General features: G+C 39.4%; 1 protein-coding gene across 1 annotated transcript in view; it reads right to left on the minus strand.

The window, feature by feature from the left end:
• XIRP2 (xin actin binding repeat containing 2) overlaps positions 1-16,557 on the minus strand; it is a 150,470-nt gene that overhangs the window by 44,476 nt on the left and 89,437 nt on the right. The window contains 1 exon segment of the mRNA XM_032238853.1: positions 16,041-16,148. Coding sequence (XP_032094744.1) covers positions 16,041-16,148 — 108 coding nt within the window.

A 16,557-nucleotide genomic window follows, 5' to 3' on the forward strand; every position in this document is an offset into this window, starting at 1 on the left:
ATCTGAGGGAATTGAAATGCCCAATGGCCAACTAATTAAATGCAAAGAAAATGAAGCCTACAAATACTTAGGCATTCTGCAGTTGGATAACATCAAGCATGGAGAAGTAAAAACTATTGTCAGGCGAGAGTACACCAACAGAGTTAGGAAAATTTTGAAATCTAAATTGAATGGTGGAAATACAATCAAGGCCATAAATACCTGGGCAATACCAGTTATAAGATACACAGCTGGCATAGTTAACTGGACACAAGCTGATTTGGACCTTTTGGACCGAAAAACCAGGAAACTAATGACAATGCACTACAGTTTACATCCACGTGGTGATACTGATAGACTATATCTGCCCCGAAAATCAGGTGGCAGAGGATTATTACAAGTGAAGCAAACAGTTGAAGAAGAAAAACATGCACTGGCTGATTATTTAAAAGACACCCAAGAACATCTATTAATCGAAGTAAAGAACAAAAATCTACTGAAGGCCCAACAGACAAAACAAGAATACAGAAAAGATGTGATAAAATCAAGAATGGAGAGTTGGCAGAACAAAGCACTGCATGGTCAATTTCTGGAAAAAATAAAAGATAAAGTGGACAGTGAACAAACTTGGTTATGGTTAAAAACAGGTACATTAAAGAAAGAAACAGAGTCACTAATCCTGGCTGCGCAAGAACAAGCTATCCGCACAAATGCCATTAAGGCCAAAATCGAAAAATCCTCTGATGATGCCAATTGCAGACTTTGCAAAGAAGCTGATGAAATTGTTGATCACATACTCAGCTGCTGTAAAAAAATCGCGCAGACTGATTATAAATTGCGGCACAATTCAGTAGCACAAATGATCCATTGGAATTTGTGCAAAAATTATAATATTAAAACAGCAACAAACTGGTGGGAACATCAGCCTGAAAAAGTCACCGAAAATCAGATGGTCAAGATCTTGTGGGATTTCCGTATACAAACCGACAAAATACTGGCGCATAATACACCAGACATCACACTGGTTGAGAAAAATAAGGTCACAATCATAGACATCGCAATACCAGGTGATAGCAGGGTCGCCGAGAAGGAACATGAAAAAATCGCAAGATACCAGGACTTAAAAATCGAAATTCAACGACTATGGCACAAACCAGCAGTGGTAATTCCAGTGGTAATTGGCACACTGGGTGCTATTCCAAAAGCACTGGAATTACATTTAAAAACAGTTAAAAATTGACAAAATCACCATCAGTCAAATGCAAAAAGCCGCACTGCTTGGATCTGCACGCATATTACGAAAATACGTTACGACGTCCTAGGCCCCTGGGTGGGGCCCGACTAGTAACCAATGCCAAATCCGGCGAAACAACTGGCCGCTGTGATACAATTGTACAACAACAACAACAATAATAATAATAAAAAAAAAATGTAAAATAAATTTTACAAAAGGGCCAAATTGATGAATGGTTGACAACTGGAAAAACATACTTGATTCAGAAAGATGCAACTAAAGGAACAACACCGGAAAACTACATGCTTGCCAACAACCTTCAAATTACTCACAGGCATTATTGCAGATAACATGATGGATTATTTGGAAACAAACAACATCTTGCCAGTAGAGCAAAAAGGCAACAAAAGAAGGAGCAGGGGCACAAAAGATCAGCTTCTAATTGATAAAATGATATTAGAAAATTGTAAGAACAGAAAAATGAACTTGAATATGGTCTGGATTGATTACAAAAAGGCATTTGACTCACTGCCACATAGTTGGATCATAAAATGCTTAGAAACAACTGGCATTAGCAAAAATATTACATCCTTTACTGAAAAGGCGATGAAACAATGGAGAACTGAGTTGGCAGTAGGGAATGAGATCTACGGAATGGTTAATATCAAGCGAGGAATTTTCCAGGGTGATTCACTTTCACCTCTTCTCTTCATCATCGCAATGATCCCACTATCAGTAATCTTAAAAAAAATGAAATTAGGCTACCAAACAGCCAAAGAAGCTGAAAAAATTTCACATTTACTATATATGGATGATTTGAAACTCTATGGAAAGTCAGAAAAAGAAATCCAATCATTGACAAACACAGTCCGAGTATTCAGCACCGATATTTCAATGCAGTTTGGCATGGAAAAATGCGCCACTGTATCCATAAAAAGGGGCAAAATCACTGCATGTGAGGGAATTTAAATGCCCAATGGCCAATTAATTAAATGCAAAGAAAATGAAGCCTACAAATACTTAGGCATTCTGCAGTTGGATAACATCAAGCATGGAGAAGTAAAAACTATTGTCAGGCGAGAGTACACCAACAGAGTTAGGAAAATTTTGAAATCTAAATTGAATGGTGGAAATACAATCAAGGCCATAAATACCTGGGCAATACCAGTTATAAGATACACAGCTGGTATAGTTAACTGGACACAAGCTGATTTGGACCTTTTGGACCGAAAAACCAGGAAACTAATGACAATGCACTACAGTTTACATCCACGTGGTGATACTGATAGACTATACCTGCCACGAAAATCAGGTGGCAGAGGATTATTACAAGTGAAGCAAACAGTTGAAGAAGAAAAACATGCACTGGCTGATTATTTAAAAGAAAGTCAAGAACATCTATTAATCGAAGTAAAGAACAAAAATCTACTGAAGGCCCAACAGACGAAACAAGAATACAGAAAAGATGTGATAAAATCAAGAATGGAGAGTTGGCAGAACAAAGCACTGTATGGCCAATTTCTGGAAAAAATAAAAGATAAAGTGGACAGTGAACAAACTTGGTTATGGTTAACAACAGGTACATTAAAGAAAGAAACAGAGTCACTAATCCTGGCTGCGCAAGAACAAGCTATCCGCACGAATGCCATTAAGGCCAAAATCGAAAAATCCTCTGATGATGCCAAATGCAGACTTTGCAAAGAAGCTGACGAAAGTGTTGATCACATACTCAGCTGCTGTAAAAAAATCGCGCAGACTGATTATAAATTGCGGCACAATTCAGTAGCACAAATGATCCATTGGAATTTGTGCAAAAATTATAATATTAAAACAGCAACAAACTGGTGGGAACATCAGCCTGAAAAAGTCACCGAAAATCAGATGGTCAAGATCTTGTGGGATTTCCGTATACAAACCGACAAAATACTGGCGCATAATACACCAGACATCACACTGGTTGAGAAAAATAAGGTCACAATCATAGACATCGCAATACCAGGTGATAGCAGGGTCGCCGAGAAGGAACATGAAAAAATCTCAAGATACCAGGACTTAAAAATCGAAATTCAACGACTATGGCACAAACCAGCAGTGATAATTCCAGTGGTAATTGGCACACTGGGTGCTATTCCAAAAGCACTGGAATTACATTTAAAACAGTTAAAAATTGACAAAATCACCATCAGTCAAATGCAAAAAGCCGCACTGCTTGGATCTGCACGCATATTACGAAAATACATTACGACGTCCTAGGCCCCTGGGTGGGGCCCGACTAGTAACCAATGCCAAATCCGGCGAAACAACTGGCCGCTGTGATACAATTGTATAATAATAATAATAATATAATAATATTGGCTAAAAGCCACAGTTGTACCTTAGTCATTGGGTCTGAAACAAGAGTCCAGACACAAAAGAAAGCATTCATATAGAAAACAAGATTTATCTTTGCAGTGTTATTAGAACAAAACTATATAGAAGGAACCATAAATAAAACAAGCAGTTTGAGACTTTACAGTATGTGCATATGTATGTAGATATGTATTTTATATATTAGACTTACAGGCAGTGGTAGGATCCTGTCGGTTTAACAACCGGTTCAGTGATTGCGTATTTCACTCTGTGTGCATGCACAGTTTTAACAAACCTTCCATGTTACTCTGCTGCACGAATCAGCTGAGAGAATATAGGTCAGTAAAGCGCAGGGACAGGTGGGTGAGCCCACCTGATCATTGGAGCAAACTGGTTTGCCCCCAGCTGAACTTCAGAGCTACCAGTTTGCCCAAACCGGTCTGAACCGGCTGAATCCCATCCCTGCTTACAGATAGTCTTCAACTTATGATCAACCTCTGCATGATTGTTTGAACTTGCAACCCTAACTCTAACATTAACTTCATAAAAATTGGAAGAAAGCTTGTTGCTTTCTGGTAATTAAAATATGACTGATTGTTAGCAACAAATACTTTAGCAAAACATAATGAGAAAAAATGGTAGATTAATATGTCCTTCTTTTCACCCTGTGCAACACCGAGTGATGAGCTGACATACCTTCTTCTCTGACATACCTTCTTCTTTGCTATGACATAATTTGCTTACAAACCAACTATAATGTCATGGAACCATAAGAGGACAAGGCAGCTGACAAATAAGTGGAAAGAATGCTTTTTTATCGATAGACATCTTCTTACCCATTATAATTCCAATTCCATTAAAACCAGGAGATGACATTTCATAATCATGTCAGCCATTTGGACCTTTTGAGGAATGGAAAATAAAACCCAACACACAATGAATTTGAAATTACCTTTATGAAACAGCAGTGCAAAAATTTGCCAACGTGTTTTAATTCTGGTGGATCAAAATCAGGAATTACAGATGGTTCACTGATAATAGTTATCAGTCCTTAGATGGGAGGCCATCAGAATCGCGGACTGGATTGGAAAAATATAAATCTGGATCTGGAAAAGTGACAGCAGAGCTAGGTTTTACTCTCAAAACTGATGCCTTTGGCGAGATGGAGAAAGGCAGAGATAAAATTGGCAATGAACACAAAAACTGTTAGCAAATAAAAGAGGAAATAAATGCCACCTCAGCTCTGAGAAAGATGGAAACTCGAGAAAGTGACTCAAAATAACCCAACCTTGATTCTATATGATATAAGAATTGTCAGAGGGAAATGCTGGAAAGCTTTCAAGTTTCCGTTAATATACCCTACAACAATAAAGTGTACTCTCAGTGGTTTTTGTGGTGTCTGTTACGTGAGCTGGCTTACCTCAAAGGCTGACAGCCAGGATAGAGAATTTCTTGGTGAAGGTTAAGGTATTACAGCAAATTTCTCTCTGCGAAGGTCAGGATCAGATTACTTTGATCCACTACTCCACAAGACTAATGGGCCTGATTGGACTGGATTCCTGTTGCTTTGAGAGATGTTTGTTGAACCTGACCAACCACCCTATCAATGATCTGGTTAAAATGTGGAATAATTATCTGGGTCCAAAAAGCTTTTGGTTCAGAAAAGAATAGGGTATTTTCTAGATGTCCCCTGCCTTGTGCCAAGCCTACAGCACACCACAGAATGTGGAGTAATTGCAGAAGACAAGGTGTGAGAACAGACCGTCAAAGTTATTGTGGTGCAAGACTAAAGAATGAGTCAGTCAGTACGGGGGTTAGGCATCATAAAGTTTCTATTACTGCAATCAAAAAAGAAAATAAACTTTAAGTCTTCCATCTGTTTCAGTGGATAAGTGGCCAGTGGAATTCATTAGAACTATTAGAGACCAGGCACTTGGAGACCTTGATCAGTGCTTTTGTGCACCTGAGCTCTGCTATAAACAAGTTCTATGATTCTTTGCCAACAAAAAGGAGTGGATTTGCACTGAATTTGATGCCACTTTGAATAGTATTAAGGCAGGCCTGTGTTGCTGCCAGCGTTACTACCAGTTCGTAACCCGCGCGAAACGTGTGCACACACACACGCACTGTTCAATGTAAATTGTTCTGCATGCATGCGCAGAACAATTTACAGTGAACTGTGCACATGCAGTCACTAAAATCCAAAATGGCAACGACCAAGCGGCAGCGAGGGAACCAGTTCGGGGGTGTGGCAGGCCTGGATCGCTGCTGGTTTTGTGACCCAGGCCTGAATTCCACTACTGGTTTGGCTGAACTGGGTCGAACTGGCAGCAACTCACCTCTTTATTGAGGTTTTCAAATGTACCAGCTGTTAATCTCTGAGCCAATTTATTTATTTAATGAATTTATATTTCTACTTGTCATCTCTACTTATCCACCAAAACAATTGCAATCCATAACATAAAAATGAAAAACATAAAATGTGCTAGTCGTTCCCTAGAGTCAGGAACAACTAGCACATATGTGCAAGGAGAACCTTTGCACCTTCTCATAAAAATGGGATAAAAAAGAAACAGTAATAGTGCTGGAGGCCCCTAAAAAAATCTTGCAAGAATCGTAACAGATTGCTTGCCTCTCAAGAAAGTAGAGATAAGGTCCTTCATTTGCTTCATGCCCCTATTTGCTTGTTAGACCCTGCCATGACTTGACTTACCATGTGACTGGGTGGGAGTGGCTTGCCAGCCATGTGACTGGGTGGGAGTGGCTTGGCAGTCATGTGACTGGGTGGGTGTGGCCAACTTGTAAAATGTGGTGAAACTCACTTAACAACGCTCTTGCTTAGCAACCAAAATGTTGGCACAGAAACTCTAGCATTTGAAGCACGCAAGTCTTAAAGCTGTCAAGTTACAAGACCCTTGCACCACTAATCTTTTAGGAGAAAAAAACCCCAGGGGTGTTCAAACTTGACAGCTTTAAGACTTGTGGACTTCAACTCCCAGAATTCCTCCTCCTGTCATGTTGGCTCAGAAACTCTGGTGCTGAAGTGTGCAAGTCTTAAAGCTGTCAAGTTACAAGACCCTTGCACTCCTAACCCTTTAGAAAAAAAACCCAGGGATGTTCAAACTTGACAGCTTTAAGATTTTAAGGTTTTGATGGGTCTCTTAGAGGTGGGTGGGGCGATTGGTGAGCCAGCCAATCAGTGAGCGGCGGGTGGGGCAAGCGTGGTGAGGACGGGGGGGAGGGGGGAGCTGGAGCCAGTTTTAAACGGCACAGTAGATTTGTGGAACCTCTTCTATAGAAGAGGTTTGAACTGGCAGGAATTCAGTTAATTAACACTTTGCTGGAGCAGGCAGAGCTTCTGTGGGACCAGCCAACTGGAACAACTTTTGGCCAATATCCAGTATTTCACATTTAGCCAAGCTGGTGGAGAAGGCAGTGGTGCTGCAGCTTCAGGAGGTCTTGGAGTTAGCTGACTGTCTAGATGTTTTTCAATTTGAAATCATCCATGGACTTGGCACAGAGATTGCCTTGGGTCACTCTGATGGATGATCCATAACAGAAAAAAAAATACAAGGGGAATATATGATCCTGTTTTTAATTCTAGAATTATCAGCAACTTTTGATCTTGTTAACATCATATCTCTTTAAGGTGGGAAAGTGCACTTTGTAGTAGCTTCATTCTTAGTTGTTGGGCATGATCAGAATGTAATAATTTGGCTCAGCTTCTTAAGAGGCAGCTCTGTCTTGTCTCTTATGTTATTTAAGATCTACATCAAGCCACTGTAGGATCATCCATATATTTTGAGCTAATTGGATCTGCATAGAAGATGATACTCAGATGTATTTCTCACTTTCTGTGGATTCAGGGTTGATTCTCCACATGTGTCCCAATAGAGGAGAGGATGAAGAAAACAAGTTAAAGACCCTTATGGACAAAGCAGAGTTGTAGCTGATTCTAGACTATGATTGGATTAGAATAGATCTGGATTGGATTCTAGGATTCAATGAATATGCCTACTTTGGATGAGGATTCAGTCCCCCCTTTAAAAAGAAGTTTGCAGATTGCGGGTCCTCCATAAACTGGCATTAATAGTGGACAACCCTATAGCAATAATGGGATATTAGTCACACCCTCATTGTGGCACATGTGCTCATAATCTTGATCATGGATTAATTTAGTGGATTTCAGTAGGATCGCCACTGAAATTGCAGTTACTCATGGCCCTTTTAAAAAGTGCTCTGTCATCTCCATGAAAAACCAGTGGCTTTCTGAGCTCCATTCAGAAAGCACTCACTCAACACCTTGCATGGCTCCCAAGCTAATTATACAAAGCTACTCTTCTATAATCTACCTCAAAATTTCTGTTGTCCCATCATAGATAAGTGCAGCAACTACAACACATTTGGTTTTTTTTTCATAGCAGGAATCAATTGCTCTTGGAGTTGTAAAGGTAAAGGTAAATATATATGCTAATCGTTCCTGAATCTAGGGGGTGGTGCTCATTTCCATTTCAAAACCGAAGAACCAGCGCTGTCTGAAGACGTTTCTGTGGTCATGTGGCCGACATAACTAAGTGCCAAAGGCACATGGAACGCTGTTACCTTCCCACCAAAGGTGGTTTCTATTTTTCTATTTGCATTTTTAAATGCTTTCGAACTGCTAGGTTGGCAGAAGCTGGGATAAGTAACAGGAGCTCACTCTGTTACCCGGCACTAGGGATTCGAACCGCCAAACTGTCGACCTTTCTGATCGACAAGCTCAGCATCTTAGCCACCGAGCCTGAACTGAGTTGAGGTAAACCTTTTTCATATTATAGTGTAGGTTAAAATCTGTTCTTTTACCCAAGCCTTTTAGAGTTTTAAATGTGGTTGAGCTTTTAGAGCTTTTAATATTTAATTTTAGAATTTTATATATGTCATATATGTACTTTTGTAAGCTGCCTTGAGCCATTGGGATTGGTAGAATGTACATTTATAAATATATGAATAATGCACTTTAGTGTAAAGTGCTAAAAACTGAGTGAATTTGTCCATATAGGTTATTGGGAGAAGACTCCTAGGCAACGAGACTCAAAGCACAAATTAGTCAATTACAGAATTTTGTCAGCATTGCTAGCACAACTAATTGTTGTGGGCACTTGTTGGTGCTTTGATTCTGGATAGGGAAGAACTACATTTTAATAGGGAGGCAGAAAAGGAAATACTTCACTATCCCACAGCCACAAATTCAGATAGCCTACATTAGACTACCTATGTAAGAGACAACTTTTAATGCATGTATCAAGAAAGGGCAAATAAACGCAAACAACAACTTCAAAACATTATCTAATGCTAGGATTAAAAATCGCTATCAGCCCTAAGTCTATATTTTATGGGGAAATTACTTTTTTAATATCAACTAGGTTGATTTTCCTCGTAAGCAAAAGAGAGAGAGAGAGAGAGAGGAGAGAGAGAGAGAGAGAGAGAGGAGAGAGAGAGAGAGAGAGAGAGAACAAGACTACTTACAGTATGCAGTTTAAGAATGTGCTGTTGTTTCTTTGAATCACAAACTACAGTTGGAAAAAAATCCAGTGCCAAAAACAGGGTGGACACTAAATTTATTCCTCATATCAACCCCACCCCAGTACCAATATATCCCCAGGCTGCATCCATCCTCTGGCTCAAGGATGAAATTCATCAGGTTCTGACAGGTTCTGGAGAACTGGTAGCAGAAATTTTGAGTAGTTCGGAGAACTAGCAAAAACCAGCTCTGGTTGGCCCAAGGGTGGGGTGGGATTGGAGATTTTGCAGTATCCTTCCCCTGCCACACCCACCAAGCCACGCCCACAGAATCGGTAGTATTGAATTTCACCACTGCTCTGGCTGCTCAGGCAAAATGCCCCCCACCCCCGTGAAATACTCTTCAACATATTGAAAGTTGCAACTATTTCTACTAAGTTTGGTGAGCTCAGGAAATTATTTGAAGCCCAGCATCAATAAAATATATTTAATGAAAACCTAGTGTAAAGATTTAGTTGAGACTTATTTGGGATGATCTCTTTAACTCAGTCCTGGTTTCTTGGCTGAAGCATGTCCAACTCTTATCAGTGAAAACTGGGCATTAAATCTACAAGGCCACCAAAATGTTTCACTGAATTATTGCAGCTAAAAATATTTTCTCTCTCTAAATAGGAAAGAAGTGGTCTAAAGTGAAGACAGCTACTTCAGCACCAGAGGGCTTCTGTGCACTGTACCAGGGGTAAAATTCAGCAGGTTCTGACAGGTTCTGGAGAACCAGTAGCAGAAAATTTGAGCACCATATTTTTCGGAATATAAGACACACCTTTTCATCTTAACATGACAACAGAACTAAAAGAAAGAGAAGAATCGGACTTCTATAAAGTATGGAATAAAATGTACAAGTGGCTAGAAATCAGAAGCCAAAACAGAAAATAGAGAATACAAATAAATGGTGATACAAATAATGCATATTATTATAAGTGTTAATATTATGTTTGCTACATTATAGCACAAGGTTATAGTAATAGGAAGGCAATGCAGAAGGGAGAATTATAAAAGCTAAGCAGGAAAGCCGATATAGAAAGCTGCAAAATTACTGTATATTGTTATGTATGTTCTGTGGTTTTATTTGTTTTTTTTTCTACTTGTTGTGTCTTCTTTACTGTTTTTAAAGATTAAAACATTCAATAAAAATTATAAAAAACCCGCACCTTTTTCCCTTAAAAAAGAGGCTGAAAACCTGGGTGCATCTTATACACTGAATACAGCATTTTTGGCCTCCCCAAACCCCGTCCCCTTTGCAAAAATGGCCGTGTGTAGCTTTTAGGAGGTTTCCAGAGTGCTCCTGGGGGCTGGGGAGGGCAAAAATAAGCAAAAACCAGGCCAGCCCCCCAGCCCCCAGGAGCACCCTACAAGTCTCCTAAAGGCTATGCATACCCTTTTTGGACAAAAAAAACCAGGCCTATGTTTTTCAAAAACAGGGAATGTTTTTTGCAAAAACATTTTTGGGAGGTCTGCAGCGTGCAAAAACTTTTTTTTTAATTTGCTTCTTCAAAATCTTGGTGCATCTTATACTCTGGTGCATCTTATACTCAGAAAAATACGGTAGTTCAGAGAACTGGTAAATACCACCTCTGGCTGGCCCCAGAGTACAGTGGGAATGGAGATTTTGCAATATTCTTCCCCTGGAGGGGGGAGGGAATGGGGATTTTGCAATATCCTTCCCCTGCCACGCCCACCAAGCCACACCCACAGAATCGGTAGTAAAAAAAAAATGATTTTCACCACTGCACTGTACCCATAATTTAGAAGCATTCTGACAGGAAGCGTCACATTTCTCCATTTGGGTTTCATCTGAATTTCCTTTTTGGGACAGTTGACTTTGTAGTATGTAGCTACCTATTTCTGTGTTCCACTTGAAAATAATACCTCCACCTCTGCTGTAATCCATCCACAGTGCCTGCCAGGAAGATGTGACAGGTGGCTATTTAAAGGAGGGCCTTTCCAATCTAATGTCTCAGTTTGGCAAGCCTCACCCAGCATGTATGCTGTGAATTCTTCAGGCAAGGTGAGAACGTGTGCTTCACTCAAAAGAAAATGACTGCGTTTTAAAATATTATTCTTGAACTATGGTCACCCTATTTGGATTATTTTGTTTTGGTTGACTCTGTGACTACTTTAAATTCCATATAAGATTCTTTAGTTCTTTAGATTCTTTTCTTTTCTTTTTACCAACACCAATGGAATATTATTAGGGTGGGTGGCTCAGATGTTCAGACTGAATATGGCATTTTAATTTACCCATTAGCAATAGCAATAGTACTTAGACTTATATACCGCTTCACAGTGCTTTTACAGCCCTCTCTAAGCAGTTTACAGAGCCGACCTATTGCCCACAACAATCTGTCCTCATTTTACCCACCTTGGAATGATGGAAGGCTGAGTCAACCTTGAGCCTGGTGAGATTCGATCTGCCAAACTGCTGGCTGGTGATCAGCAGAAATAGCCTGTAGTACTGCACTCTAACCACTGTTCCTCCACAGCTTTTATATTTCAAGGTTTGGATCTGATCTTCTTATTCCACCAATGGGAATATTCTTGAAAAGACTTCCATTCAGAATGTTCATACCCTGTTTCCCTGAAAATAAGGCCTCCACGGATAATAAGCCCAATTGGGCTTTTGAGTGCATGCGCTAAAATAAACCCTCCCCCCAAAATAAGCCCTCCACAAAAATATTGCAACACAGCAGTAGCCATGAGATGACCATGCTCGCTGCCTCCTGCACCTCAAAAATAATAAGACTTCCCCAAAAATAAGCCCAAGTGCTTAATTTGGGGGGGGGGGTCAAAAGAAAATAAGACTCTGTCTTATTTTCGGGGAAACACGGTATTTAGTAGACTTACGGAAATAAAATGTTCACCTGTTTCCCCTCCTTTGACAGCCTTCTATGCTATTAAAAAAAATCCTTTTTAAAGTAGTAAAGCAACACCCTATAAGAAAGCAGTGGCAAACTGTTTCCATATCGTTACTGAAAATCAGACAAACCCTATATGGACATCTCTATGAAGATACCAGAAGCTGATGAAAGCTTATACTTTTTAATAAAATGTATTAATGGGAAAAGATGTACCAGAGTCCTCTGGTTTTGGCTATCACAGACTAATACAGCTCTCCTTCTACAATCTCATTGTTATGCCTTGCACACAATGACTACTTAATAGCATTTGCCCTCAGAGCAAGGCTACGGAAAGCTCACTTTTTAGCTCAGCAAACAGAAGCCATGCATACATCCCAAGATACTAGAGATAGTAATCTACTCTGAAAATGTTTTAAAATAGTTGGTCTTTGTGTCTTTGGGATTAGTAGCAACTCCTATTCTTTCCAGCAATATTCCCATTGACAAAGTTATCCTGCTAGAAGTTCTCTTATTTAAAGCCACAAGTATACATTTTTAGTATCATCCGCCACTGTACTCTACATGTTCCCAATTAAACACGCTCTGTCACAGATTGCAAAAAAAAAAAAAAATTAAGTTACCTGTAATAAAAAAGAGGGTAACACTTGATTTGGTGATACAATTTTTAGTGGGGTCCCTGTGGTATGCATAATGTTTAGTCAAATGCTGGATATAAGAAGTTCATTTAAAAAGCAACACAAGATATTTTAAATAGTTCATTTCAAAACTCACATAAAAATAGTAAAATGCACAAATTAATGAATGAAATGGAAAAAATAGATAGGCTATCTGTCTATGAACTAAAAGAGGGGCAAATAGATCTGAACAAAGGAGATCATTTTTTGTAGAATGGAGTGATGAAGCCATGCAGGGAAGTGAAAAGATAGGTTTAATGACAAAGGAAAGACTACCACATTTCTCGAAAATAAGACAGGGTCTTATTTTCTTTTGGCTCCCGAAATAAGTGCTTGGCCTTATTTTCAGGGAGGTCTTATTATTTTTGAGGTGCAGGAGGTGGTGAGCATGGTCACCTCATGGCTGCTGCTGTGTTGCAATATTTTCAGGGGAGGGCTTATTTTAGCGCATGCACTCAAAAGCCTGATTAGCCTTATTATCTGGGAGGTCTTATTTTCAGGGAAACAGGGTACAATGTTATGCCTGAAAGAGTTGGGTAAAATAATGTAATCTGGACAGTTATGATGTAACAATTCATAGGTATGAAAGTTATATGTCATACATATGATGAATGGTGTATATTATGCACCAATGAATTGTGATAAGGGAAGAACCAGAGAGAATTGAGGGAATATTCTGAAAGAGTGAGATCCAAAGAAAAATGAATTTTGTGAGGTAACACAATTGGATTTGTTAGAACAAGATGAGAGAGTCCAAAAAAGTAACGAGGCCATTCAGAGGCCCAAGAATGAATACAAATAGTGACTGTCTGGTGATCATTTCCTCAAAGAAAAAATAGTTTGTTTGTTTTGAATATATGATTTCAAGTTTCATATGTGCACATGAAAACAACTGAATATAATCTGGAACAATTCTTCAGGGGTCACAGGACACCACAGAAGTCAAACTAGGATCAGTTAAAATCCCTTAATTCCTCCAGCAAATACATTATGTGTGAGGATTTGCTCATAGGAAATATGGTTTCTACCAACTTCAAAACTATCTTTTTTTTACAATATTTACAGAATACATTCACACACCAGTGGTGGGTTGCAGGAGGTACGCCCCGGTATGAGCGCAGCGGAGCCTACCCGGAGCACCGGATACTGTTCTGGTACAGTGTTCCGGAGAGCCCACCCACCCGCCTGAGCTCCTTACCTGTGTTTAAGCTTTTGACGTTTACATGCATGGCGTATACAGTGCCTACGCGATGCTCCACCGAGCAGCTGGAGCATTGTGTAGGCTTGCGGAAGCATTGCTGGTAAGTACGATGCATGTGTGCACCACATGTGCGTGTGCGCGGACTGCGTGCGTCCATGTGGGTGAAGTCAGGGCTGTTCCAACTGTACCGGTTGAAACGGAATCTGGAACCCACCACTGTCACACACATACAGAATATCACAATAGATTCACTCTATGATCCTTGTCATGATTCAGTCCTCCTACTCCTATAAAATTTCAAGGTGTTTCACCTATTCTAAACAGCTGTTCTTGACTCTATCCAAGACTTGAGATATGTCACAGCTTTGCTCTCCATCCTGCTTCCCTTTCTCCGCAATCTCTTCCATCCATCCTTTTGGAAGGCGATATGGCATTTCTAAAATATTGCCATTGCAGAGTGCGTGAAATTTAATCCCATTTCTCAGTGGGAAAAATGCACATATCTCCAGCATTGAACTTAAAAATGCTCCCTGGTATTGTTTTTAATCATTTATCTACCCTGTACACCTGGAGATGGAGAGGAATCGCCTTTGGATTCATAGTTCTATTTTTATGTAAATAAAACCTGCTCACGTCGATACCCAAAGGCAGCGAACCATCTAGCTGTGGACTTTAATAGCTGAATGGCAAAACTGGAAGTGACCTCGTCCACGGTGACCTTGAAAGCACAGAGGTTGCTTCACTGGTGCCGCATTTTCAAACTAAAATAATTCAGTGAGTGAAACAGTGATTTTTGGACTGTATCACGGCTTCCATCTTTTTCTTCTTCTTCTTTATTTTATACTCTCTGATAATTAAATAACAAAGTACATAAATCATTTTTTTCAACCAACATTTGCCAGCTATCTATAGGTAGCATTTGCATTTTTCTTCTTCACAGAAAAGAGCAAACAGAAAAAGCTTTTCAAGGCTTCAAGAGAAATAAATGCAAACCACAGAGAGTTTACAATGAATTATAACCCCAAAGCTGTGGTTTAGATGTTCACATTTGTGGGAAGGTAAATCAGTTCCATGTCTTGATCATTGTTATACAGCGGAGGGTGTCCAAACTCAAGGCTTTAAACATAACCCTGATGCAGCCCTCAATGAAATCGATTTTGACACACCTGTTCTACAGTGAGACATTTGACAGGTGTTTAGATAGTGATTATTTATTTAAGGCTGTAATTACCTTGCAATAGGCGTAATCTAATATTCATAGGTATGTAAGAAAATAGCTTAACATTGAGATACAGAGTAGTACAGCGTGGAATAGGTTTTATCAATGGTGAGAGATAAGAGGTAGAAATTAGAGGAAGAATTATTGTTATATCTAAATAAAATATGAATGTTGTTTATAACTATAAGCATGCTAGTACAATTAATATGATCATAAATAAGCTAATATAACTATAAATATGGTTGTAATCATTACGTGTATTATCATTATTACTATCAATAAATCTATTATTTTTTTCCTTCTTTTGTAAAACGAAATGCCCGGACAGTACACTGTCTTCAAAATATTTATATCTAAATTTAAAAAAAATGACTTTAAAAAAAGATAAGGAAAAAGCTTAACAGACAAGCATTTCGGATGCATTTATGTCCCTTTCAAATTCACTGTAATGAACATTATTGATAAAGTAGGTTTGATGCATTATATCCCAAAGACAGGATATATCTTTTCATACATTTTGGACTATATAACCGATTTGTGTTTGCCTCACTGTTACGCGGTAGGAGTTTTGGCTGGTGTTTGAGTAGTTGTTAGACCTTAGGGTACAATAGCCTTTCAAAATAGAACATTTCCAGTATTTGTGCACGTTTCAGGAAATGGTTTACCAGAGAAAAACATCGTATTTTTTTTTCACAGCCAAGTGGCTGCTCTTACAACAAAGCCCTTGCAACCTTTGTAAAATTTTATGTGGGTATTGTGATTCTCACATGAGATGTGTGTCTGACGATAAAGGAAAAGTGTATTCATTTAAAAAAGTGAAATAATCATCATTTCTGAGTGAAAATGGGACACATGCTGTATATAGCAAGAGCTTTGCATTGTAAGTTGCATTCCGGAAGATCAGACCTGTGTTCTGTTCCCATTACGGCTCAACAATTCAACAACCATTGTGATTCTTTCGTTTTACCTGTACAGATTTTTGCCAATATTGGTACTGAGCTTCTCCTTTTTCAAACTGGTTCTTCACACTTGCCAAACCTCCAGGTATTCTGCATGCCTCTGATTCCTCTAGAGCCTGGTGGGGAAAAGAACAAAGAGAAGAGCTAAAAATAAACCCTTAAAAACAGCTACTTGGGGTGCTTTGGGTTTTGCTCTATCTTTGAAGTCTGTTTTGATGGCTGGTGAATGCCTGGGAAAGTCCCTGCAATTTCCTTGGCAGGAATTCAGAATTGGATTGTCATTGCTCATCCAGCTGGTTTTCCGCCTAAGGAAGGACTGGAACTCATGGTCTCTTGGTTTCTAACTGGGTGCCTTAAGCACTACATCAAATTGGCTGTTTGGTCAGCTGTTGTGGTATTCCATAGCACTTCTGAGTTCAACTGGCTTTACTCCCAGGGAAAGTGGGTATAGGTCAGTGATGGCAAACCTTTTTGTGGTGGCGTGCCGAAACACCCATAATGCAATGTGCGTGCGATTCCTACCTG

The sequence above is a fragment of the Thamnophis elegans genome, chromosome 1, assembly GCF_009769535.1.
Source record: "Thamnophis elegans isolate rThaEle1 chromosome 1, rThaEle1.pri, whole genome shotgun sequence".
Taxonomy (NCBI): Eukaryota; Metazoa; Chordata; class Lepidosauria; order Squamata; family Colubridae; genus Thamnophis; species Thamnophis elegans.